Source organism: Numida meleagris, chromosome 1 (assembly GCF_002078875.1).
Source record: "Numida meleagris isolate 19003 breed g44 Domestic line chromosome 1, NumMel1.0, whole genome shotgun sequence".
Taxonomy (NCBI): domain Eukaryota; kingdom Metazoa; phylum Chordata; class Aves; order Galliformes; family Numididae; genus Numida; species Numida meleagris.
This window is the reverse complement of record NC_034409.1, coordinates 133361833-133388212: the sequence shown is the minus strand read 5'-3', so window position 1 is coordinate 133388212 and position 26380 is coordinate 133361833. Positions and strand designations below refer to the sequence as shown.

General features: G+C 40.8%; 1 protein-coding gene across 2 annotated transcripts in view; it reads left to right on the top strand.

Moving 5' to 3' along the window:
• The window catches only part of UXS1 (UDP-glucuronate decarboxylase 1), a 56532-nt gene continuing 37056 nt past the window's right edge, over positions 6905-26380 (top strand). Inside the window, exons 1-5 of one of the 2 annotated variants that reach the window (XM_021414102.1) lie at positions 6982-7123; positions 7481-7577; positions 19798-19825; positions 22451-22499; positions 23744-23787. In XM_021414102.1, the coding sequence (XP_021269777.1) occupies positions 7115-7123; positions 7481-7577; positions 19798-19825; positions 22451-22499; positions 23744-23787 (227 nt within the window). In that variant the 5' untranslated portion in view covers positions 6982-7114. Of the gene's footprint in view, positions 7124-7480; positions 7578-19797; positions 19826-22450; positions 22500-23743; positions 23788-26380 lie in introns of both variants that reach the window. The other variant, XM_021414123.1, reaches the window with a different exon arrangement.

Sequence of the window (26380 nt, the reverse complement as noted above, 5' to 3'; positions counted from 1 at the left end):
TCAGTTCCAATGACAGGCACAAGGTAAAAATACACACATAAGAATTACCACATTTTTTTCTATGAATAAGTTTCATACTCAAAAGTTCACACTGTTTTTACGTGGCTTGGAGATCTATGGAGGTATTGCTTTTGCCAGGAATGAATTTACAATTTGTATAACAAGAACATTCAAGGGTTTGTTTATTAATTTTGTTTGTTTGTTTGTTGGGCTGCAACACAATTTGCAAATTCATTTAACAGGCATTCACTGGGGGAATTTATTGTTTATGTAAGACTATGATTTAACTTTGGAAGGCAGCAATGAAAGTTTATTTGGTCAAATCTTACTAGCTACTGGAAAACTTATCTGGAAATTACTAATCCTCCTTACTTCAAAACATAAATTTGATACTAAAATTGCCTTGATCGGTAGGCTATAATTCTAATGGTGGAAATTACAAAAGAGAATAATGTTACACAGAAGGTTGTTCATTGGTGTTTTTACTCACATGAATATTTCTACTGAGATTACTAAAGTGAACTCATACTTGCATTCACATGGTTTTGTATCTATTCAGCTGTATCAAGGAACAGAACAACAGTAACACAAGGACACACAGCAAAGGAAAATCGGACCTGTGCTTTTGTTTGCTTTGTAAATACAGTATCACAGAATGGCTGAAGTTATCAGAGACCTCTGGGTCCATCTGGTCTAGCTTGTTCTCAAGCAGGGCCACCCAGAGTAGGCTGCCCAGGCATATGTCCAGGAGGCTTTTGGAGATCTCCAAGGAGACCACACTGCCTCTCTGGACAGCCTGTTCCATTCTTCAGTCTCTTGCACAGTAAGAAAGCATTACTTGATGTTCAGAGGGAGAATCCTGCACTCCAGTTTGTGCACATTAACTCCTGTCTTATCACTGGGCACCACTGGCTCTATCTTCTTTGTACCCTTTCTTCAGGTATCCACCCTGAGCCTTTTCTTATCCAGGCTGAATGAAAGCCTTTCCTCATAGGACAGGTATTCCGGTCCCTTAGTCTTTTTCCTGACCATTCATTGGACTGTCTCCAGCATGTCCATGTCTTTCTTGTACTGTAGAGCCCAGAATTGGACACAGTGCTCCATGCGCGGCATCACTAGTCCTGAGTAGAGAGGAAAGATCATCTCCATTGATCTGCTGCTGAGGTTCTGATTAACAAAGCCCAAGATACCATTGGCCTTTCTTTTGGCAAGGGCATGTCTGTTAGATTCTGTTTGTACATATCTCCTCTGCATCACCCCATCCAGAAGGAAAAATAATTTCCTGTGGGAGAGAAAGGAAACATTTGGTCCTGATGAAATCCAAGATCTGAAGTACATAGGCATATCTGTGCCATGTAATCCAATGCTTGCATGGATCACATGGCCTTCTGCTGATCAGTTCTTGAGGAGCCTCCAACAAAAGGTTCTTTTGTTTGCGGCTGTTCCAGATCCTTCTTCATAAGATCATGGACCTTTATAGCTACAGGTCACCTAAACTGAATAATGCTTTCACATTACATTTCCAGAAATGAGTGAGTGTCTGTCAGTCATCCTAACTCCCTGACACTACAGCTTGGGACATTTGTTGAAGAGGAATAATAACAAGTATCAGTAGGAATTTGAGCACTCCAAATACATTTCAACAGGACCGCGATACACTCTTCTGACTAGTGCCTTTCTTTCAACCTTACAAGTTCTCTAACGTCTTTAACGATGTTTACTTTCTCTTTTATTTGTCAGTAATGTTTTGCAATGGCAGCATTAGTGTAGTTGAACAGCACTAAGATTCTTTCCTGCCTCAGAGGGAAAAGCCATCAGTAACATATCTAGACTGGAGAGCAAATGTGCTCTCCAGCCTCTTGCAGCCTGGATTCCTCAGTTACTCAACATTAGTTCTTTACCCACAATTAAAACGATAATCTTCACATCTGTGTAATGCAGAATCACTATCACTGAGGTGACTTGTAAACCAGCTGCCTGGAGCTCGCATGAGGAAAGGAGAAGACCTTTTATATACTATACAGCTAAAACAGCTGAAGTCACATCCAATCTGCAACACTACAAATAAAGATGCCAAAGAAGAACAGCTTCCCTGTCCCTAGCAGCCAGCACAGACTCCTAGCATAAGCTCCAAGAGGATTTTCTTAAGAAAAAGCCATTCTCAGCCACTACATCAAGAGCACATTACATGTACATACATCACTGGCCCACCCTAAAACAGCCTTTTTCTTTGCTTTTTTCACTTTCTGGGCTGGCATATTGTTACGACTTTGAATCCAACCCAAAATAAAGCCATTCAAAGTCACTATTTCCCACATGCCGCAGGGCAGAACTATGCCAATTAAAATCTCCAAAGGATTTAGGGAAATAATGAAATGTAAAAGAGGAATGAATGATTAACGTGCTTGCTGACCCAGACTAATAAACTAGCCTCTTTGATGGATGATAAAAGAACTTTGAGGAACAGTGCTTTCAAGTGCTCACAAGATTCTGCAGCTTAGCCACTCTATCCGCTACTTCATTCTTACTCAGTTATCTTCTGCACTTTCAGAACAGATACAGTGCCTCAAAATCTCTTTCCAACTTTGAACGTGTATGGGGTCATCTTTGGTTACCTCAGAAAAACTGCGTCACGAAGAACAAGTACTTTATGTAGGTAATGCTTACCAGTCTGTAATTGTTGCTTGACTTTTATTTGTCTCTCCAGTCTATATCAATTTCAAATCTGGAGATGGAAGCAACTTTTCTAAGCAGCTTTGTGTGTTGGGTTTCTACGTTCTTGATATAAAAAGGAGTCTCTCAGCTTTCACAGAATGAAATCTTGGGACTAACAGAGTACCTAAGGAAACTGATTATCAAAATAGATGAACAGCAAAGATTTTTAACATATAATTATTTGCTTGTATGTTATAATTCATTCTTTGCAAATATCTGATTAAATAATGAAATAATTCACCTAATTCCTGCAAATATGTATTTGAGCAGTTATTTCCAAATTGGACACCCACTTGTTTGTTTGTTCCCATTCACTGGATGATCTGTCTCCTACTTTGTATGCTTTCAAGGTCTAGGATTGACTCAATTCTGCATTCATGTAATCCTTAGGGCAGCTGTGATCCATTCGTATTTGAAATTGTTTATTGCCATCACCATCCAAATATTAAATAATAACTCTGTGAAGCAGTTAGCAGTTTTTTCTCTTTTGAGATGCTAATATTAAAAGAATTGACACCATTCCCAGAACTGCATGTTCCCTTTTCTTTAGTCTTAGAAAAAAGCCACAAACTCTCTAACTTCAAACTCTCCCTACAAAGAAACACTGCTAGCTTTATCTCAGACTTTTTCGTCTGAGTTTCCCTCCTCACTATGATCTACTGTTAAAAGTAGACTGAATTTAAAAACAAAACAGAACACAACATTTGACATTTCAAACTTTTTTGTAAAAAATCTGTTTCCATATTTTTACTATCTGAACGTGGGCAAATGCCATTGTTTTTTCAAGGTTAGCTAGGGCTTTGTACAACTGCACTGTTGTGCCTATGCAGTACAAAAGTGCTACCCCATAGAATAATCTGTAGATTTCCTAGAGGAAGATAAATGTACCAGAAAAATTCCTCCCAGGAGTGTACCACTAGCCGTGGTACAGCTGTGGATGCAGATGGACTGCAAGGGAGGGCAGAGCTGTGCAACTCAGCCTTACTTTCTTGTCTACTTTCAGCCTTAACTGACTTGGAGAACAAAGTCACAAGAGATGATAGTAATATGTTGGTAATGGCTTGTTTCTATTTTTGCATTTTTTCAGTGCTTTGCAGCTCATTTCCTTATCTCATGCACAGTAGCTCTCTCTGCTTGGGTCTCACTGCCCAGGGTCCATTTCTGTTTGCCAGATCTTATTGTGGAACGTTATCTCTTGCAGAAAAGTGACTGGGAGAGAAGCACAGGATCTTCCCTGTATTTCCACATGACAGAACAGCCTCCCCCATGTAACGTCGTGCAGAAATTGTGCATATCATGACAATCCTTTTTTTCCTTATTCTGAAACAACAGCTGGGTAATTGCACAGTTCCACAGTTCTGATTTGGTCAGGCTTCAAATAAAAGCATGTTACAAGGGTTTTGTTAATTCCAAGCTCGTACCAGTCATTCAGGTAGATACAACTGCGCCTTCACATTTTTAATTATTAAGGAAGACATAATTATAAAACAAAAATCATTAAAAAAAATTGACATAATTTCACAGGCTGTGGGTTAGTGAAAAATCAAAATGCTCTTTAAGAACTAAAGATGAAAACTGTAATATAGGAGATGGAGTTTATTGCTTGCAAACTAGCCCTGAGAGGATTGCCATTAGCTGAGGTCATACTGACAGCCTGGCGGAGATAATGACCTAAGGCAGATGGATGCTTGCTTCCTGATGCATAGCAGTCTCATAAGAGCCAGCATCCAAAACCATACCATCCCTCAGCCTTTCTCTTGACACATTTAGCAAGCTACTACATGCCAGAATCTCTGCTACTGGTGCCAGTCCTTGGCACAAGGTTGTTGGGGTGACCAAACACATCCTGAAACAAGTATCCCTACCGCTGGCTATTTTTGACTAGAGAACTTTATAGTACTTATAATGTACATGCCTATAATTATAGTTGAGATATAATGGACTTTTAAGCACACCCTCCTGCAGCCTGTGTTAAGTTAGACATGCTCTGGATTACTTGTGGAAAGACATGGATGTAGTCAGATGTTACGTGTAACAAAAAGCCGGCCCTTTAGGAAGCATAGTTAGGCTGCTTCCACGTGGTTCTAGTCTCCTCCATCACAATCCTCCACAGAGCATTCTGCTTCCATACTCTCCTTTTCCCATCTTCATGGTTTGCAGCCTGTCATGCATCTGCAGCAAAACTAGCCTGAACACAGAGCATGGATGACACCAAGCAAAGTGTCTTACACAAGCAGCCCGGTGGATTGTGCAGCTGAGCACAATTGATAAAAATGTCCTATCCCTAAAAGCCCACGGAACATGAGTTGTGCTTGCGAGTACCATTATTCAAAATTCTGACTGAAAACAATGGGAGTCTGAGCTGCAGGGCTCACCTCGTAAAAGGGATGCAGTAATAACTGTAATATTCTCTAGCTTTCATGCAGCACTGTTCAGCTGTAGATTTTTGATGGCAAAATTTACTCCTGGTATAAACTGTTACTATCTGAGTGATTGCTCTGCAGATAAACTCAGTGCTAGACTGTATTTTAAATGATTTTTATGTTTATACTCTTTTCTCCACATATTTATTAGCAAGTGGAATAAACATGCAAGTAAAGTATATCAAATACAAACTAAAAGAAACAAAAGTCAAGAGGAAAGGAGTTGGCTTTATACTTACAGCACAGGATTAAGAGATAGGAAATTTTGATTCTCAGGGCTTCCTGAATAACATCACTGCCTCCCCAGGCCACAGTGTGATATTCTTCATCACACTGAATGGCATCTTACTGCACATTATCCTTTGAAGACCTACACTTCTCAACTTTTCACACATTTTACTCCTCATAACAAGGAGGAGTTAACTCTTGCTAAGCATGTGGACAGAGGTCACAGTAAACAGCTGTCCTCTGCTAAAAGTAAATAATTGAAACGAGTCATTTAGGTCAAGAACACTTATTCTTGCAGTATTCTCCTGAGGGAGATGAATATGAAAAAGAACATTTGTCAGAAACTGTTTGAAGGTCATAGTACTGAGAGGGAATGCTTTTGATGGAAGCTTTCTTTTCAGATTGTGTATTACCAAGAGAAGAACGCTTTGACACATGAGAGAAGTTGCTACCACTTCAGACAAATATAAATCAGTGGTTTGCTACAGGCCACAAGGTCTTCAGATGGAAGTTGCAGTGGAACTGTAAATAACTTTAGAGCAGTTTAAATCTTATTATCCTACACAGGTGCAACTTAATAACTTTGGGACAGGAAAAAAGTCAGTAACAAAAACAAATCCACAGCATTTTACAGTCATCATAGAAAAGAAATGCATGGAGAAACAGACAGAATCATAGAATCATTAAGGTTGGAAAAGACCTCTCAGATCACCAAGCCCAACCACCAGCCCATCCCCACCATGCCCACTGACCGCGTTCCTCAGTGCCACATCCACACGGTTCTTGAACACCTCCAAGGATGGTGACTCCCTGGGCAGCCTGTGCCAGTGCCTCACCACTCTTTTCTGAGAAGAAATGTTTCTTCGTATCCAACCTGACCCTCCCCTGGTGCAACTTGAGGCCATTCTCTCTCATCCTGTCACTGTTATCTGGGAGAAGAGGCCAACCCCACCTTGCCATGACCTCCTTTCAGGTCATTGCAGAGAGTGTTAAGGTCTCCCCTCAGCCTCCTCTTCTCTCGTTTGGGCTGACGGGGAACTTGAAGAACACCCAGTTCCAACCCCTGCCATAGGCAGGGGCACTTCCCACTAAATCAAGTTTCTTGCACAGAGGCAAACGGAGCTTTCAAGATATCGGGCACTGCCTGCTTGGAAACAGAGCGAGACACACGTGTGAGGTGTGTTTTTGTGTGTGCAGCCTGCCTGTGACCAGCAGGTCACCCAAAGGCGACGACCGCGGGAGGCGACAGGTGACAAAGCCACGCGCACGGCAACACCGCGAAGGACCGAGCCAGAGAAGCGGAAAGGCAGCGGGCACCCTTTCTCCTCAGGCACACTCTGTGGAAGGCGGGCGCCCCGAGGCAGCCTCTAACGCAGAGCCCGTGGCTTGTTATGAAGGAAGAACGGACAGACAAGGGAACGAACAGACCCATCAGCTCCGCCACCTCAGCGCTCCGCCCCTCACCCATCGCTTGCGGCACGCCGCGAACCGCGCATGCGCCCTCTCAGGCGGCGCGGCACGGCCGCTGCTCGGGCCGCCGAGCGCATCCAGAGCGGGGGAAGGAAGAGGAGGGCGGGCGCTGCTGCGCCTGCGCGAGCGGTTCCCGGGCAAGCGGGCGGGGGGAGCCGCGGTGGTGTGCCCGGCGCTGCGTGCCCTGGGCATGGTGAGCAAGGGGCCGTTGCTGCGCCTGCTGACCGCCATCAACCGCAGGAGGATGAAGCTGCTCGTGGGGCTCGCCTGCATCGCCTATGTCGCCTGTGAGTGAGCGGAGAGGGGGCTCCGCTGGGTTTCCCTCTCGCCGCCCCGCGGAAACTTCCTCCGGTCCGGCGGGCGGCCGGCTGGGCCCGGCGGGGCGGCTCGGGGCGGGCGGGCCGTGCTCCGAGGGACGGCTGTGCAGGCGGGACGGGGCTCGGGGTTGTGCCTCTGTGCCGAGAGGCACAAAAAGTGCTCAGGGAAATCTTAGAATAGCCGCTGACTGGAATGTTTACGGCGTGGGTTACAGGCGTGAGTCAGATAGACCCTGAGGTTTACCGTGCTGGGCTGGGAGCTGTCTGCCCCTTCTCGTCCCTTCCGCACATCGGGTTTATTTAGCGTTAGCTTGCTGTTTTTTTCAGGCTTGTGTGGATTTGTGTGGCCTGCACGTCGCGAGGCAGGATGGTGGAAGCGCTGTCAGCATCGCTAGGTGCTCTCGATGCTGCAGAGCGCGTGGAGGTGAGCTCGCCTCAGAGATGGGTGTGTGCAGGGACCACTCAGGATCCTCCCTGGGTGTTTGGCAGGGTATGGAGGTGCAGCTTGAGCATTTTGGAAGAAAGATGGTGTTTCCTGCACCAGAACTGCAAGATAGGAATTCCCTTTGCCGCCACGCGTTACTGTGTTTGCGAGATCTCATTGTTTAGCCGCTACTGAAATTGCTGAAATCATATATCAGTTGTCACTCTTGGGACAGTTTCATAGAATCATAGAATGATTTGAGTTGAAACAGACCTCACAGCCCACCCAGCTTGTGGGCAGGGCTGCCCCCCACCAGCTCAGGCTGCCCGGGGCCCCATCCAACCTGGCCTTGAGCGCTTCTAGGGATAGGGCACCCACAGCTTTTCTGGGCAGCCTGTGCCAGCAGCGCCCCACCGCCCTCTCTGTGAAAAATTTCCCTGACATCTAACCTAAATCTCCCCCCTTTTAGTTTAAAACCATTCCCCCTTGTCCTATCACTATCTACCCGTGTAAAAAGTTGATTTCCCTCCTGCTTATGAGCTCTCTTTAAGTATTGGAAGGCTGCTGTCAGGTGTTCCCCAGGCCTTCTCTTCTCCAGTTTGTCCAAGTGACTTCAGATTCCATGCACAGTAAAGCAGGAATGGCTTAATGATGGCTCTTCTGCTTCTGAAGGGATTTGATATTTTGCAGGAGAGGAAATAATATAGAAAGCAAAGCTACCAGGCTGCTCTGAAGACATTGGGATTGAGTGGCAATTGGTATGGCTGCTAGGACCTGACTATTGAATAGATTCCGTGGACAGTAGGTGATTTTTGCTGTCTGGGTAAAATCTAGCCTTAAGGAAGTGGCAAAATGCTGTATTACTTTTGCTGTTTGATCTGCAGTTTATGGAAATCTTCTCTCTCCTTGTTTCTGGTCGTTCTTTGAGTTTGAAAAAAATTGAGAGGACTGCAGATGGGTGTGGCAAAGGGGTTAAAAAGGGGTTAAGTTGGTGTCTGGTGGAAGCGTGGTTTCTGCAAATCTGTCGTGTCCAGTTGCTGTACTACTCCATCTTTTAGGTAGTAGGGTAGCAGAATCATTAGTTATTGTTCTGGTGTCTCCAAGTAGTATGTTGGCAGATGCCACTGATGTAATAGATAGTAGAGGGACTATTTTTCATTATCTTTTCTGTGGAGATGATTATGATTCCATCCCCCTATCCTGATGGTGTACTACTTGCAATATTACTGAATCATCACTGTGCTCTGCATGCTGTCAGATACTGCAAGACTAAAATAGCATGGAATTTGAGAAAACTGAGCTGCTGGTGTAGGTGTGTGTGCTGGCACTTCTTACATTCCTTGGTTCTCAATTGCTCTCCAAATGACTAAGTGTTTTCAGGCTGTGCACCTTCCTTCCAATGAATCTCTATCCTGTGTTTAGTGCATGGGGAACCAGAGTTGGAGCACATTGTTTCAGGGAATTGAATACTTGGAAGTATGAGGTTTTTTTTTGTTGTGTTTTTGTTTGTATGAACTAGGAGATAGGATTTTTTGTTGTTGTTGTTAGTGCCATTTTATGAGTTTGCATATGAAGCCAGAGGAGAATGTTTGAAGAGCATCTTTTGGAAAAACGTTTTATTTCATAGAAAGCTTCAGCCTTTGAATGCACATTTGTTAAAAATGTGTCTGAAGAACTTCTCCATTGGAGTCAGTAAACCAGAGGAAGAGCTTATTGCAGGCTGTTGACAGACTCTCAGCCCTCTCATTCTCAAGCGTCACTGGGTGGCTCTCTTGGTAGGTTCACAGCACACAAATGTTGGATGGCTGGCCTGACTTAGGCATCTCTGTTCCACAGTTCCCATTTCCCACCAGTCCTCCACATGCAAGGTCTTAAACTGCTGTCCTGTGCACCAGCTAAAGGAGATCAGGTGTAAGATCACCTGGTAAGAATTCAGCTTCCTTTTTACGTTGTAACTAGTTCATGGTGTGGGTATTCAGACAGCTGTCGTGACCCAGCTGGAGAGGCAGTGCAGTGGGGAAATGGCTAGCTGTGCTTAGTGTTTTGCAGAACCTTATTGGCTCTACAATGAGGCTCTTATCTAAGGAACCTTGCTGAATTTGGTTGAAGCACCGCCATGATGTGAGGTGTGCAATCAGGCTGATGTTTAAGATACCTTGGATTCTTATGGACTTTGCTAATTTTCCTAGTACCTCTTAAAGTAAGAAGGGTCCTTATTTTCAGTCTCTGCTTGAATTAGCCATATTTGATGTCTCATTTTTCTAAATCTAATTTATATTAATTTCAAAAATCACTGTTTACTTAAATCTGGTGATACTGCAGCTAGTGAACTGTCCAAACCATTCTGTAGGTGGTTTTGTTTGTTTGTTTTCCAGAATTAGTTTAGTTAACTCACTTGCATTGCTGTTTGCATGGCTACAGGGTAGACATAGAGATACAGATACATACAGATATAACAGGGAGCCATGACCAAGGGTCATTACCCTGTTGAAGAAACAAAGTTTTGTGTTACATCTTTGTTCTGATTTGCTTTCCTGCAAGATGCTGCAGGTTTGTGTAGGGTCAAGGAAAGAAGAGGGGCAGAGTGTGGAGGTGAACCTTTACAAATCCTTTCAGTGACAGGCTGCACTTGCATCATCTTTGAGCCATTGTGAAACCGCAGCTTAAGAACATGAGGTGATTAGAAATGCAAGTGAAATGGATTTAATTGATTTTTGTTGTCCATAGCAAGAGAAATGTAGACAGATCATAAATCAGCAACCAGTTAAAAAGGTACTGAAAAAATATAAAAATATCTGGTGTAATATGCACATATTTACTGAATTAAAAAAAAAAAGCCTCTCTTTTTGTGGGTCAGTATATCAATTAATAGATCCCTTAAATTCATTTCCTTTGAAGTTTTAAATATTCATTCAGCTTTATACAGGCATACTGAGGTGCTCCAGTAAGACTGTTTTTGTAGGATCAGGCCCTTATTTAAGTTGTTGGAAGAAGATTTTGAATCCTGGCTACAAGATTTTACAGACTCGAGTCTGTCCATCTACATGGCTTGCTTTAATCTTGATGCTACTGTAAATAATCTGATGTCTTGGTGCAACAAGGGAGTTGCATGCTCTTACAGAAAATAATGGGAGAGTTCTATTTCTGGTGAAGTAGAACAGTTCTCTTTGCACATTCGTAGATCAAATAGTTCTCTGGAAGTATGTCAGTAGCCTTGTTCATCTTCTAAGGAAAAAGCAAATGAATAGTAGAGTGCTGTCATGAGATCCAAGATTAAGACTTTTTTTCCTCTATAAAAGGAATCAAAGAACAGCTGCTAAAACAACTTAAAAAGTCAAAGTGATGTGAGTGAAGTGCATCTTGCAGTGTAGGAGCTTGATGTTTCTGAGCATTGTTAATTTCAGTGATTGTTACTGCTTGTTTTATAATATTAGCCATTTTTTGGTCAGATTTCCATCAAGTAGGAAGAACGTCGTGTCCCTTTCTCTCAGTATAACAAGGCATGGGTAAGCTTCCAGGCTTAAATCTTACCAGCCTCTTGCACCTTGTGTATCTACATTTGGTTCAAAATAAGGATTAAGGGATACTTAACTTCTTATTCTGATAAGCTCACTTTTCGTAGTAGGAAAGATAGCTGTGAATCTGGTCCTGCTCTATTGATTCAAGCTGGCTGTCTGGAAGTTATTTGGCACTGCTTTTGAGAGTAGCAGTTCTTCACTCCCTGACTGTTTTATGAGACAGCAGGATTGACAGGCCAAGGATGATTCAGGAGTGCTCTGGTGTGACATCAGGCTTGCCTGCTTTCTGCACCAACATGCCACGGATTCTCCACCAAAAAAAGAAAAAAAAAAAAATTGCTTGCTGGCTTTCAAGTACATTGCTGTGTAGCTTATGAAAATTTGACTGAGCTCCAGTAGCAGTTTGGAGTTTAAGTCAGGAATAGATGGCTAGCAAAGCAGTACTGGAATCCTTGTTGTTGCTGTTCTATTGTTTTGTGTGTTTGTTTCTATTTGTTTTGTGAATTTTTTTGGTATCTTGGAGAAACTCACCTATACCATTCCCAGCATATCTCCTCTTAGCATTTGTCTTTACTGTGGCATGTGCAGGAGGTGGTGCTGTCATTGTTCCACTCCAGGACAGAGCTTTCTTCTGCTTCCCTCTCTACATGTTCACAAAGGAGCAATGTTTCCCTGTCTTCTATATCACTACTTTCTTGAAGGTTAGTTGGCCAAAGCAGAGTTTGGACTAGCGGTTTTCAGCTTCAGGTACTTGGACCTTCGGGAGGGAGATGTGGGGGTTTCTGTGTTAGCTTACTTGAAGGGGTTTGTAAAATGTAATGGGGAGAAGAGAGTTGGTTTTCAGCAGACTCACAGCATGCTACGACGGCCAGTACTGTAACTGAGAAAATCATAGCAGTAAATAGTTATTTGCGGTGTTCAGTAGTTTGACTTCAGTCATGACCCTTTACTTGATCCCAATCCCTAATCTGAGTCTTGCTGTCTCACATGACTGCTCAGGTTCTGGGGTTTGTGAAGTGTGTTGGTATATCATCGTTATCTGGGCTGTGGAATATTCTCTGCCTCTCTGAGCTTCTTGAAGAATGTACCCCCATTCTGTAAGCAATGTCCGGGGGGGGGGGGGGGGGGGGAAGTAATGCTTGGGCACTGTCTGCTTTAATTTAGTCCTCATTTTAACCAAAAAAAAAAAGTCACCTCTAACCCTTTCCTCAACCACTATAAATCCTTTTACCTTCACTGTTCTGCATGGCATTTTTACAGCTTTGGAATGACTTGCATTTGATTTCTAACCTGTTGTAGCTGATCTGTGATGTTACTGATGAAGTTATCTAATAATTAACCCAGTTACCTTTTGCCAGACCCCTTCAGGTAAGTTGACACAGTGACCCCTACCTCTCCTTCCTTAGAGTCCAAAGACCAGAAGTTGAAAACCACCATTTAAAACCATACTTTGGTCAGTCAGCCTTCAAGAAGGAAGATGAGCATTGTAAAAGAGAAAGGCAAGCATCTCTTGTTTGCAGATATTTAGGGAGGAAAGTAGATGTTTCAGTTACTTGAAACTGCCTTCCAAATTTCTGAAATGTATTAAATATGTGTGTATGCATTTATACTGAACGTGTTGGAATTGCTTTTATTTAAGCATATTTCAGGCCTATATAACACATTCCTAGATCTGCACCTCTTTGGGGAAGCAAGCCAATGCTTATGCTTTCTTTGTTGCTTTGTTTTTAATCTTTGTTTTGTTTTTGTTTTTAACTTGCAGCGTTGCTTTAAAGCAAGAGGAGAAACTTTTTCTCAACAAACTTTGAGCATTTCAATTGTGTAGATGAGATCTATCAGAAGATAGATGTCATTTTGTAGGGAGATTTTTTTTTTGAGCGACAGCTGCTGTTTGTGGAAAGACATAAGGGTTTTCAGTTCTTTCACAAAGTGGAAAGGGGTCACAGAGGCGTTAGTGATTTAGATTGCTTAGATTTCATATTGTCAAAATAATTCTGACCTTATTCAAAACATAATTGTTGCACCGTACTCCAGTTAGGTATAGGTGAAAGTCCTTCTGTTGGCTCCCAGAGAATTCCTACTTTTTGCAGGGAATCAACCTATTTGCAGACCACTTTGTTGTTTCGAGGCAGTAACTTCAAATCTGGGAAGTTTCATGATGTCCAGGCACACTGAAGTGTATGTAGTGATGAAAACCGCAGATCCTCATTGGAACCTCAAAATTGTGAGGAGTTCTTTGGGATGAAAACCAGATGCATTCTGTTGTTATTTAGTTGCTGTTAATTCTGAGTGTTTATGTTTGTAGTAATGAACAATCAGATAGCATTACCTTGCTTGTGGCAAAATGCAGAGGATAGATAAAAATGGATGAGTAGTGGTAAAGAATTATATGCTAAAGATAAGATATGGGAAAGAGTAGAAACACTGAGCAAAGATCTGGGTGGGGGGGAAGAGAAACGAAGAGCTTGAAAGAATTTCCCAGCAATGAAATTGAACTCTGAACTCTGTTCAGCCTGTAAGTGATGATGTGAACCGAAATGTTATAAGCAACAAATATGCATTCGTAGTTAGGTTTCCATCCTGTATGAAGCCCAATTAACTCTTGCAAAGAAAAAAACAATTGACTGATATTATATCTGACAGCTGTAGGAGTGTAGCAGTTTGCCAAAGTGTAAGTATTCAGTTCTAAGAGAAGGTATGAAAACATTATTCTGGTCGCTGTTTTTCTTCTGCTGGGAGATGAGAAGCTGTGGACTGGCGTACAACCACGCTGTTATCCAACTTGAAGCCCCATAAGAAAACACTGTATCCTGATGTCTAGGTTACTTCCCATGAGAGGAAGTCTGAAGGTTATATCTTTTGTGGTTGGGGCAGGAACTTTAGATCATCTAGGTCCAAACACCTGCAGGGCTGCCCTCCACCAGCTCAGCTGCCCAGGGCCCCATCCAGCCTGGCCTTGAGTGCCTCCAGGGATGGGGCACCCACAGCTTCTCATATGTCCTCCTGATCCCTATGTACAGTGAAAGTTCTTGTCATCTGCAAGAATGAGTATTTCCATTCCCCACCTGCTGGGATTTCGGCCTTCTTCAGTGGTGATTTTTCAAAGGGTTCATAATCAGCAGCAAACTAAATCCAGTATCTCCGAGGCCAAATCATGCTCCTTTTTCTTCACATCCAGAAGAGCAGCTTTCACTTGGCTGCAGGACTATCATATTTCCAGTGTGCACTGAGATACAATGTTAAAATCTCCACATTTCCTCCATTAACAGTTACTTCAAGATTCCCAAGCAGCTGCTTTTTCTTCCCTCCCCTTTCCTCTGTTTGCTTTTAGAGCCTGCGGTATCTTTTTTGAGCTTGTGCCCATCTGAGAAACAATCAGGGATCCATAATGCTATTAACTTAAGGTATTTGATAAGAAAACTCCTGTGCAAAGGTATGAGATCCCCTCCCAAATCCACCTCTCGTTCAGGTGAGCTGAATTCTTTCCACTAACTCTGGTGGGAGTTGGATGAGGACCTACATTAACACCATAGATGATCTTACTGTAACTTTTGACTACAGCCAAGCTCACATTGCACAAGGCAGTGCTATTGGGCTTAAATATCAGTGTCAGCCAAAGGCAAAGAGAATTGGTTCTGGAGGAGCTAGAGCATACAGTCAAAAATGCGTAAAAGGAGAAGCAAAAATACCACTTTGCTCTATCTTCCTTTATATCGTTACGTATGTAATTGAGATCTGCACAATAATTTAAGACTTTTTTTTTAAATGAGTATGTAATCAACATTTTGAACTCCCTCTGCATGCTTTTCCATTTTGTCAAGTTTTCCTCTGGAAAGAAAAAGCTTGTTTTTAACAAAGAAACCAATGCTGCTGAGTAACTATGGAGAGCCTGATTTAAGAAAGAGGAAAATAAATATGTAAATCCTGTTTTTTAACATTATTTCATCCCTCTGAAGTAGGTTTGGCTGAAGCAATTCTCTCTGAGCCTTCAAAGGCTAGGATTTTGTTCTAGAAATTCAGGTAACAACTGTATATCCATTCAGAGTGTTCCTTCATGCTGTTTCTGCTTATAGCAGAATCTCTTGGTAACCGACATCGTTTTTGTTCTCTCCTAATCTGAGGAACAGAGGATGTAAGGAGGGCAATACAGGGAAAAATCCTGTGTTTTGAACTAAATCTGCTTGGGCAAAAGTTCATATAAAAGTTTCTTTAAGTGCCTTGATAATACAAGCAATGCAGTCATCGTGAAGGAAAATGGTTTTAAAGGAACTGCTTTCATTGTTGCACATAATTCAGTTGAATCTTCATGGGCACTAGGACCTTGCTTTTAAAAACATTTTATTTTAAAATTCACATGGTGCTGAAACTAATGAAATTGTCTGAAATGACTGAAATTATCACTAATCATTTGAGGTTCAGTGTTAATTACTGTAGGTCCCTTGTGATAGGCAACAATTTGGTATTAATGTCATAGTCTTAATCCCAGAGAAGAGGGATCATCTTGGGGTAAAGGCACAGATTTACTTTGAGATTCTCTATTTTCCTACCTTTGGATTGAGGTGGTGCTACTCTTCTGGTTCCCCAGCATATTGTGGATGAGCTAATTAAGGCATGCAGAGTTCTCAGAGTAGTAAGCTGTGTTTTGTAAAAAAGCTGTACAGTAAGTATTACTGCAGTTGGCAGACTGAAAGGGCATTCCAATCAAAACATGCATCCTATTCCTGCATTCTCGGGACCTAAACGAACGACTCTTGCCCGCTGTGAAGTACTACTGGTCAGAGCCAAAAGTCTGACTGTGTTAGATAGGGAAATGTGCATTTAATAGTGGATGCTGAACAACAAATAGCTTGGGATTTCTATTGAACTTCTTTGTACTTAGATTTAATAGGGTTTGTCTTTCAAATCAAGCCAACCCTGCCTGCATAATGTATCCAAAGAATTGCTCTTGAAATGTTCCTTTGGTGAAAATAGCTCAATCATTGCACTGCTCTGCATCCAATGTAATTTCAAAAATGGACTTTTCTAGGAAGACTAAACAAAATGCTAAATTTATAGGAATATACACGTATGCATTAGGAAGACAACTTTATTTACTCATTCACGACCGACTGTCCTTCTTTAAGGTAGTTTCAAGAAGTCTTGGAGATCAGCAGCAGTTTTATAAGATTATGCTCACCACGTAGTTGTAGCTTCATCTCTTAGGGGCAGGAGGAAAACAAAATAGGGAGGGGCCCAGGAGTAATTAATGTTTAGTATTTAAATTCGGCCAACCTCTTTAATAACAGTGCTGTGATTAAGGCTTTAAAAAACAAATCCCCTTTTTTCCTGAAACAATAGCTCTTTATCACTTCATCCAAGTCATGGCATTCTTCTTCTTTAAAGTGCAATATCTGTGGGAGTGATCAGTGACTCTTATGTATTCTTAATCTTGGTGGTACTTGTAATTAATCCTTTGAAAACCCTTGCAAGAAAAGTGACTGTTACTTTATGGAAGGAAAGCAGTGGGGGGGGGCGAGAAACATCACCGATCAGATAGAGTCAAAATAGGACTACACTTATTCTCCTGCAGGCTATTTAACCAGGTTTCCCCATGTCTCTGAGCAATCCAAATACTCTGATCTCTTCACTAATGACCACATATTACTACCTTAATGAGTCATTGGATGAGGTTTAAAAATGGTCTTTTGAGGGAATAAGCACAACTTTTATCTCTTCTCCCTTGTAATGGGTGTCTTAATTGTTTGGTTACAAGTCATGCACCTGTCTGTCTAGTCCAATTAATCATGAATTCTTCACTTTCACAGTTTCAGTAGATGGCAGGAAGGCTGTGCGTGCAATCTAGATGGATTAATGGGAAGTCCTTCACAGCTTATGTACTGTGTTCCTCTATGGAGAAAGAGTGTGTTAAATGTCTAAGGCTTGAGTATTGGCATAGGACTGTTACCCCGATAAGTACTTCTCTGCTTAAAAGATTTGGCATTGGTTTGGTTTTGTTGTTGTTCTTTTCCTGAAGACCGACTTCTGTAGTGAAGTCTCAGTTATGTTAGAGTTGGCTCAAATTGGGTCCATTGAGGGTCTGATGCTTTTGAAAGGTGGGTTTGTGTGTAGTGCCTGATTCATGACCTTGCTGTTATGGACGTATTTCTAACCGTCCACACCTGCAGCTTTTGGTGCAACCTAGTCTTGGTTGGCATGTGTTCTCTGGTGCCTCTGAGGGCTTTTGTCTTGAATTTAGGCTTGTAATTCCACTTCATTCTGCTTGCTGATTTGGGCCCCTGGCCTCTTAACCTGTGATCCCTTCAACCTTGACATAAGCTGTATGGAAACACATAGCAGGCGAAGAGAACCTTCTTTTGAGCTGTGCATTCAGAATCCTTTATGAGGACAGTACGTCCAAGCAAACTTCTGTGGCACCTCTCTGCATGAGATAGACTTTGGTGTTGCTCAGGTTTTTCCATACAGAATTTCTTTTGTGTTTCATTTTGCAGTTTCTTTCTTTTCCTGTTACAGAAACACTCAAGCTTTGTGGAAGTTTCAAGAAGGTCATTTGGTCCTACAGAACTCTTAATATCAAGCTCAGTGTATTGGAAATATATGGATGCTTTTGAGTTCCCCATCTCTGCTGTGGAATCTGAGCACGCACAGTTAACTCATTTCCTTTAGCAAGCCGATTTTTTTGTATGCAGTGTGGCTTCACTGTCTTTGTTACAACAAAACTGCCAGGATGCTGGTTGTGGTGCAGCTGGCGACTTGTTTTTTTGTCAATTCCTGCTTCACCAAGCAAGCCCAGATGTTTCCTGCCATTGCACAAACAACACCTTTACATCGTGTGTACAAGTTTCAGCAGCCTAGAAAAAGAAACAATAGTGTATCTGAGTGATCTATAGCTTGACAATTCTGTACCTGTAGCTGTCAAATGATGGTCATTCACTGAAAAGAAAGACAAAAAAAAAAAAAGAAAACCTTTCTCCACTAATATTATCACAAATAATTCTGAAATCCTAGCCAGATGGTAAATAAATGGAATGTGACTTTAGTGCTCAGTGTTCTCTCTCTTTTCCCCACTGAGAATCTAATCAATGTAAAATCCTCAGTGTTTTTTAGTTCAGCTGGATTTTATTGATCATCTGTCCAAATGTAAAGCTTACCTCTCTCCTGCCCCAAAGACTGAGGTTTTATGATACCATTGCAGATATGGTAGTGCCTTCCTTTACTTTGATCTGTCATGAATTCATTTGAGTTACTTGGCAGCACTCAGTAGTTTAACACAGTTCAGTGGCTTTGCCATCCCCTGGAGGGTGGAACAGTAACTGCGTTACTGCATTCTCACGTATGTTTTGTTCCTTCTGTTGCCTGTGTCTGCAGTTGCAATTTTTTGTTCTTATCTCTGTAAGACCTTACTGGCTGCTGGAGATCAGTAAATAACGATCGTGAAAATGTATCTGCAAGGCCTGAATCTAGACAAAGTACTTAATTCAGCTGCTACTTGAGGCCTGAAGCACTGCTTGCCAAAACTGAGGTTGCCTCAGAAACTTTCTATATGCATAATAATGCCATAACTGCATACAGGCTATTACTTCTTAAGACCCACCGTGATTTGGGCGCTCAGACTGATCCTTGTCTCTTGAAGACCAATTGTGGAATGATTTATTGAAGATATTCTGGGTATATTTTGTGTTGCTTATTGTTGCGGAGACCCTTACATAACTGTCCCACATTAACCTTATTTCTGTTGACAGTCTGAAGTTGTTGACTCCATTCTGCAGCCTGCTTTATAGCATATCGTTTTTTTTTTGGTTTTTTTTTTTTTACTTTCAGCTACATTCTGTGTTCTAGTTGAAAGTGAAAATCAGTGTTGTGATGGTCTTTGTGCTTAAACTCTGAATAGTTTCAGATATGTTTACAGGTAGGGAATAGGTTTGGCAAATGAGCACAAAGAAAGAGCTGATACTTGTTTGCTGTATAATTTTATACTGTTGTTTGTCTTCCTTAAAACTGTTTTCCATACTAAAAGTATAAGAAATGAGTGTTGCTTGCTTAGTGAGGCATTTGGTTATATTACTTAAGTTCATTTTGAGTTTACATCACTATTATGTATTTATTGAAAGCAATACTGAATAAGCATGCACGTTAGCACTTGGAACTACCTTTAATGCAGGACTGTTGTGACACCTCTGAACTGGTTCAGCTATTACCTGTATGGCCACACTTTATTTTTGTTGTTCTGCGGTTTCCAGTTCTTGTGGTGCAGGTATATGTGACTTCTTTCCTGCTTTTGCCATTTTTTTCAATGTGTGTAATAAACACACTGAGAACTCTTTTTTTTTTTTTTCAAATGTGTGCAGTGGCAAATTATAGTTAGAGAATTCTTGTATATTTTATGTAATACAGTTTGGGGATAGTGATTAGATATGTGGCTCTGCTAATTTGTTGGTCAGAGAAACTCCAGATGTGCACTGGAATTGTCTTTTTTAAATCACACTGTTTTCCTCCTTGGTCATCTAATGTAATCATCAGAATTCCTCCCATACTCCAAAATCATGTTCTGGTCACTTGGTTTGTATATGTATCTGCCATGTATGCAACTCAAATCATGTGATGAATATACCTAGCATTGGGTTAAGTTCCTTATGATGATGATACTAAAAAATTACCTTGTACTGTTGTTACATGACAGTAATGTTCTCCTTTTTATTTTCCAGCTGTATGGGGAAACTTTGTCAATATGAGGTAATGTATATATTTGTATTGAATATCCTTATCTGAAATAAAATTGTTACATTCATCACTGTATGTCAAGTAGGAAGAAAACGGAAGAGTGGCTCGTGCTGTTGCTGGATGGTTGCTAAGCAGCTGATACCATTTGTGTGTTCAGTCACGGAGTGGCATGTATCTGCTGTAATTCTCACCCAAGGTCTTCTGCACTTCAGCATGTTCCCTTACACAAGATCCTCTTCTATCCTGGGAGATGGTTTAAGGCAAGTTGCTTAGCATAGCTGAGCACACAGGCAGGAATTCTTCTTTCGTTCATCACAAACCTGACCCATATCTTAGTGACAATGCAGGCTGAAGCCCTGTGAAGTAGCAGATCATCCACTGCTTACCATAGTTATGCTTCTGTGCCTAGAACTGGGAGTGAGGTTTTGAGGACTTCCCCGCCCCGTAGTTAACTGGGAGATAATCTGGTGGTTTAAGTACTGAAAAGCAACAAATCCTATGTTGTATCCCCCAGTATTTTTACCCTTGGAAATAGGATGACATAACATACAAATGCAAACCATGCAAATTTCACAGTACTGCTGCTCACACGTGAGTGTCATGTGGGAATTTCACTGGGAAGTTGTGACTGGAAAAGAAGGTGAAGAGAACAGGAGGACACTGTTCCCTCCAACAAAGTCTTTGTGCGTAGGGACAAAATGTTTCACTACCTTGTTCTGCTAGTAAAGGACTTAGTTATTCTGTTACCGTGCTTGCTGGCATGGAATTAAGGAAGTCTGAAGCAAGGTAAGAACATCAGTGAATTTTCTGTGGGCTTTGATTTACCCAGAATAGCTTACCATGGGATCTGTTCTTGTCCCAAGCTGTCCACTTTATCCTTCTTGCTGTTTCCCACCATTTCTAGAAGCGTTCAGCAGTTAGTCAAACAGCTGCTGAGCTGCTGTGGCTTGCAGATGGAGTTATCATTTACATTATTTGTTACCTCGTGATCATCCAAGTATGGCAGGTCAACAGCTGTTAGGTGTGCAGCTGAGCATTTCTGAAGGAAGGACAAGATCTCAGAGAGGTGTTTGAGGAGGACGTGGTCATGGGGGGTCATGGGAACCAGCATGTTGGTTCCTTGATAAGCTATCCTTAGAAATTGTCTGCATCAACTCTCTTATTTGAGGAGACCCTTACAGAGCTGTGGGGGGAAAACTGTTTCTGAATATCTGATATTGATCACAATCAACGACGTTGTTAGGAGGAAAGGCTCGCGAGAAACTAAACTGTAGAGTACTGGTCGTCAATGCTCCAGTATTTTTGAATAAACAGGAGTCAGTTTCTGTGGGGACCTTTTTCTTGTTGGGAAAACATTTGAAGCATTCGCACCAATTTCTTAATATTGCTTCCTCATAATAAATTGACACTATGTTAACTGAAGCGTTTTTACTACTACTGTTAAAAAGAAATAAATGACAATTCATTATGAAAAGATGGTTCAGAGTCCGTGTGTTGCAGCCGTGAAATGTACTGCGCTCTGATATGACAGAATGAATCTACTCAATGAGATTTTTGCCTCCGTAATATAACTGAACTGGCTTTAGTAACAGAGTTTTACAGAAGGGTATGAAGGGAATCGTTGCTCTGGCTTTGAATGGTGTGGCATATGTATATCTGCTTAACAAAGGGCCTTCTGTTTCCTTAGGTGTAATGACTGCAGGTCCCAAGAAAAGGAGCTCTGTTTTATTTGAAAGAACTCCATTTTATGTTGGATACCAATGAATCCTCTAGTATGCAAAAAATTACTACTGTAAAGCTTGATAAATAATTCCCCTTTCAGAAGGTTTAGTTTGGGGGAGGGGAGAGAAAAGAATTATGCAAACTTAAGGAAAATCATATAACTAGATTCAAGAGTTAAAATACTAAAATATTCTACATTTATAGAAGTTCACTTAAGAATGAACACAAATAATTAAGTTATTTTGCACAAGTACATGCTAAACAAGTCCACGCAGATCTATGCAAGAAGCCAGTTCCTAGGCAGTCCTGTGTTTTTACAAGTTACCATGACATCTTTCATTCTTCAGTGTACAAGCTTGGCATCATTTCAGAGAAGTACCATATGTGAATACTCACTGTTGCCCATCAGATGATCACTTAAGATTAGTTTCAGTATAGGTTTTTTCCTTGTTCCTTGGAAGTTCAAATTCAAAGCTAGGCACATATGCTGTTTTTTCAATTAAAATTACAGTTGTGGCATTAAGAGAAAATGTTTTGTTAGCGTACAGTAAATGTGAACCCACAAAAAGTTATCTTAAGCATTCACGTAGTGGAACTACACTTAAAAATATTTCTACTGACTCTATCTCTGTGCAGTGAATGACTAGGCACTTTTTTACAGTTAAATTGATTTTGTCTGTAAAATGAATCTGTCATCTTTAATTTTATTACTTTTCCTGTGAGTGTCGTTCAGTTTTTGCCAAACTTTGTGAAAAGACTTTAACTGTTTTCAACCACTTTCATTTTCTCTGAGTATGCCTATTAAATTTAGGATGCTATAAAGCTACTGTTTCAACAGGAAAATTATAATGTAGGTGCAGTAGAGCAAGCATTGCTTTGGTATAAATTATGTTTTTTTTCTTTTCTTGCCAACAGGTCTCTTCAAGAAAATGGGGATCAGAAGGTAGAAAGTAAAATAGAGGAGGTTAGTTTTCTAATAGCTGTTTGTTCTGTTTTAAAGACTTGATTTTGCACATTTCACGTTGAAAGAGATTATTTATCTAATTACTCTGTGTTCCACTAAAACCATTCAAAGCATTACATTTGTACGTGACAGTATTTGAACTGTTCTTCTTCGTAGCGGAGTTACTAATGTAGATCTGTGAGTCTCAGCTTTTTTCTTTTTTTTTTTTTCTTTCATCTAAGCCTTTCTGGGAAGCTGTAGCAGTAGAAGTGCTCTCATGTGCTACGGTGGCTTTGTAGATCCCACCTGGGTACTGACTTCAGTTACTGAATGTTAGACATATGCAGATCCTTTCTGCTGTCACCCTTCCGAAGTGTTAAATGTACCTGAGCTTCAGTAGATATTTGGAACCTCACAAATGTGTTTTGCTTTACTGTCAACATATGAACAAATGTAGCTGTATTGGTAACTGAGACTAGTTTGCTCTAACTATGCTTTAAGGACAAGTGCTGTCAATTTCTAGAGTAGATACGAGTGTTGAATATGGTGGTGGTTCTGAAATTCCATACCAGCATCTCTGAATTTCAGTTTCAACCTCAGTTTGTTGTGAAATACTGTGAAGGTTTACAAACACACCTTTATCCAGATGCTTTTAGACTTCCTATATAATAGCAATAAAGTAAAGTAATAGATGATTTTCATTCAATGTAGTGAAAATGCAAACAGAAGCATTAGTAGGTGAGCTATATTTTTCTAGCAACTTTCCTTTTATTAATATTTTTTAAAAGGCCTAGACGTATTTTACATTGTTATAGTTTTTTTTAAATGTGGTGTTTCTCTAATTTCACATGTTCTGAGAGAGTTACAGCTTTTGCTCTGGAGCTAATGCTTCTGCTTCTGTGTTTATTTCCATTTAAGTCTAGTAGGAATCATGATGTTAGATGTTCTTATCCCCAAGACTGTGGTACTCATAGCCTTGGATGCTCTTCTGAGCAACTGCCTTACCTCTGAATGTGCTTTGTTTTCAGTGATGTGCTAAGGAATTTCATATTATTGGATGGTTTGATTTTTTTTTGATGAAAGTGATTTAAGGATTTTTGACATAAAGAATAGTTAAAGGTACAAGTTTCTAGGAGTGTCTTCTCTGAAGCTCTTCATTAAAGACTGTTTGACATTACTTTTGCTCCAAAGATAACTCTATCTGAATGTTTTGTGATGTGAATCTTGCCTGTTCTTCAAAGTTACATATTACTCGTTTATTTTAGGCTGTTGCACCTCTAAGGGAGAAAATCAAAGATCTAGAAAAAAGGTATGTCATCTTTTCTAAGTTTGGGAATCAGTTAAAAAGTACAGTTTCTGCTTTGTAGCAGTCAATTCTGCAGCTTGTAGGCTTGAGATTCATGTTTTGCATATGCCCTCAATACCTTTTGATTTTTATCATGCTTAAGTGAGGATGGGCCCTTGAATGCCAAAGGACATTAATACGGATGGTAATCAGGCTGACTGAATCTCGTTGAAGTAACTGTGAGTGCTGAATTCCTGTAAAGTACAAGTCTTGTGAAGGAGTATGCAGGTTTTAGTAGTGCTGGTGAACGGCTACCATGGTTCTCTAAGTTCAGTACAGGTGTGTGTTGTAATGTACTGATTTCAACTACAAAAAGCTGGAAATATTTCCCATACTTGCGACCATTTACCATGGTTCAGCTAAAGCACAATGAACTGCATATGTTAAATGTGGAGGACTTCTGTGCTGTAGCTCCAGGAGCACCTTAAACTCATGATATTTTTTTTTTAACTAAATTGAGTTTCACTCCATTATTCCTGTCTGTTTTGCGTCCATTCTGTAACATCATTTCCTCCCTAGGTGAGACTGCTGCCTTACAAAACACTAAGTGTAGCCTTTTCTAGGCAGTGCTAGTAAGCCTGGACAGTTTCATATGGCATACTGGTGGTTATGTGCTGTTCCTCTGGTGAAGGTGCAGATTGACATTGCTCTTGGTCAGAGGCATGCTTGACACCCACAATGTTTGGAGTTTTGTCTTGTCTGTGAGCAGTTGACGCTCCTCCCTACTACTTCTGTGGTGTAGCAAACAACCAAACAGAAAACAACAGAAGCAAAAACATGAATGGGGTTTGGTTTGCTTTTTTCTGTTTGTTTTTTTACAGTTGATCTGAAAGATTCGCTGATGTGTCACATGCAGTTTGTTTTGATAAAAATTCAGAACTCATTGTTTATCTCTTAGTAGAAGCATCAAGATCACGGATAACACTGGGCATTTTATTGGCCAGCTGAAGCAGATTACAGACTGAGTCATCTGTAGTAGTTGCATATGATACTACTACACCAATCATAATAGTGACATTATAAAGAAATCAGTTCAGGTTAAATTTTTGATGGACTCTATCTGTTCAATTGACTTGTTTATCCCTTGCTGGTAGCCAGTATATCTTCAGTTTCACTTGTTGGGAATTCGGGTGTTTCCTTCTGCCATTGTGGTAGGAGTATCTGACCTTTTTTTTCTAATTAGTACATTTTTCCAAATGAACAATGAGTTGTTAGGTGTAACCGTTAAGTTGGAACCTCTCAGGAGCCATCAGAAAGCTCATTCCATTTTGAATAGCATGTGCAATGCATTAATGGCTCTTGCTACAAATGTCTAGCAATGAGCAGAAAGAATCATAATATATTTTTACCTCTGTAAGAACTGAAAATAGAATTCCATTTTCACAAAATATGGGCTTCTGGGCTGCTAGGGCTCATATCAAAACAGAGGCTTTTACTCTTTTAGGGTTTTTTTTTTAAACAGTGCAGCTGCTTCTGCTGGCTCAACTGCATGTGAGATGTTGCTGCTAATTATTTTAAAATTTTGCAACTATATGAAGTGAACATATGTAACTACTCACTCATCAGCCTGAAGGCTGATTCTGCTTGCAAAACTTATTCTCTAATGTCACTGGTTATTTGATTGTGTTTTGTTTGATCTTTTTTGTTTGTTTTACCTTATTAGCTGATTAAAGTCTGTAAGCAAGCCACCTTCTTGCTTTTGGGAAGCAGGAAGGTCAAGAATTCCTTAATGCTAGCTAGTCTCGTGACAGAAGATTGTTTAACAAGCTAAAGTTGAAAAGCTTTTTTAATAATTTGCACAGCAAAAAGCATTATTAGGCTAGTGTATTCATCAAAGCACTAGGTCAAGATAAGCTTAAGTTCTTGCCAAAAGATGAGTGTTCTGCTCAGCCAGCTCCAGACTCCTGCAGGCTGCCCCCGAGCCATTGCTGGCCTAATAGAAGGTGCAAGAATGGTTGAGAAATCCCTTTGGCAGCAGTGTCACTTCATGCCAGGGTAATGTAACCTGACCTTAAAAATGGAGGAGACTGACTTTTATCTTTTATCAAGTTATTTGACTCTTTTTAAAAAATAACTTCATAAAATTTCAAGATGTCTTTACCTCTTTTTATTGGTAGATTTGCCCTTCTCTCACAGGACAGCTGTTTTACCTGTCTGTATTGTGCTTATGCACTGCTATTTCTCATTGCTTCATCTTAAATCAAAAGAATTAAGTTTACTGTTACCAACCCCTGCAGCAATACAAGGCAAGCGTTGGTAGCTTCTTGTTTTAGTCTTCCTGTATGGGAGACATTTGAAGATTCTGCAGCCATATTTCCCCTATCCGTGAAACTGAAAATGGCTTTTACTCTAGGATGAAAATTTGTCATAAATACAAAAGTATGTATGCTTTGTCTCTGAAAAATTCCTATTGGGCCAGTACTGCGGGGTACAGGCACAGATGGGAGATGCTTCAGGATCAGAGGTGTAGAGTCAGTTCTGTCAGTCTTTTTGTGTGTAAAAGAAAATGTAATCTCTGTGTGAATTCTTGACACAAATGCTTTTTGCTTGCTACAAC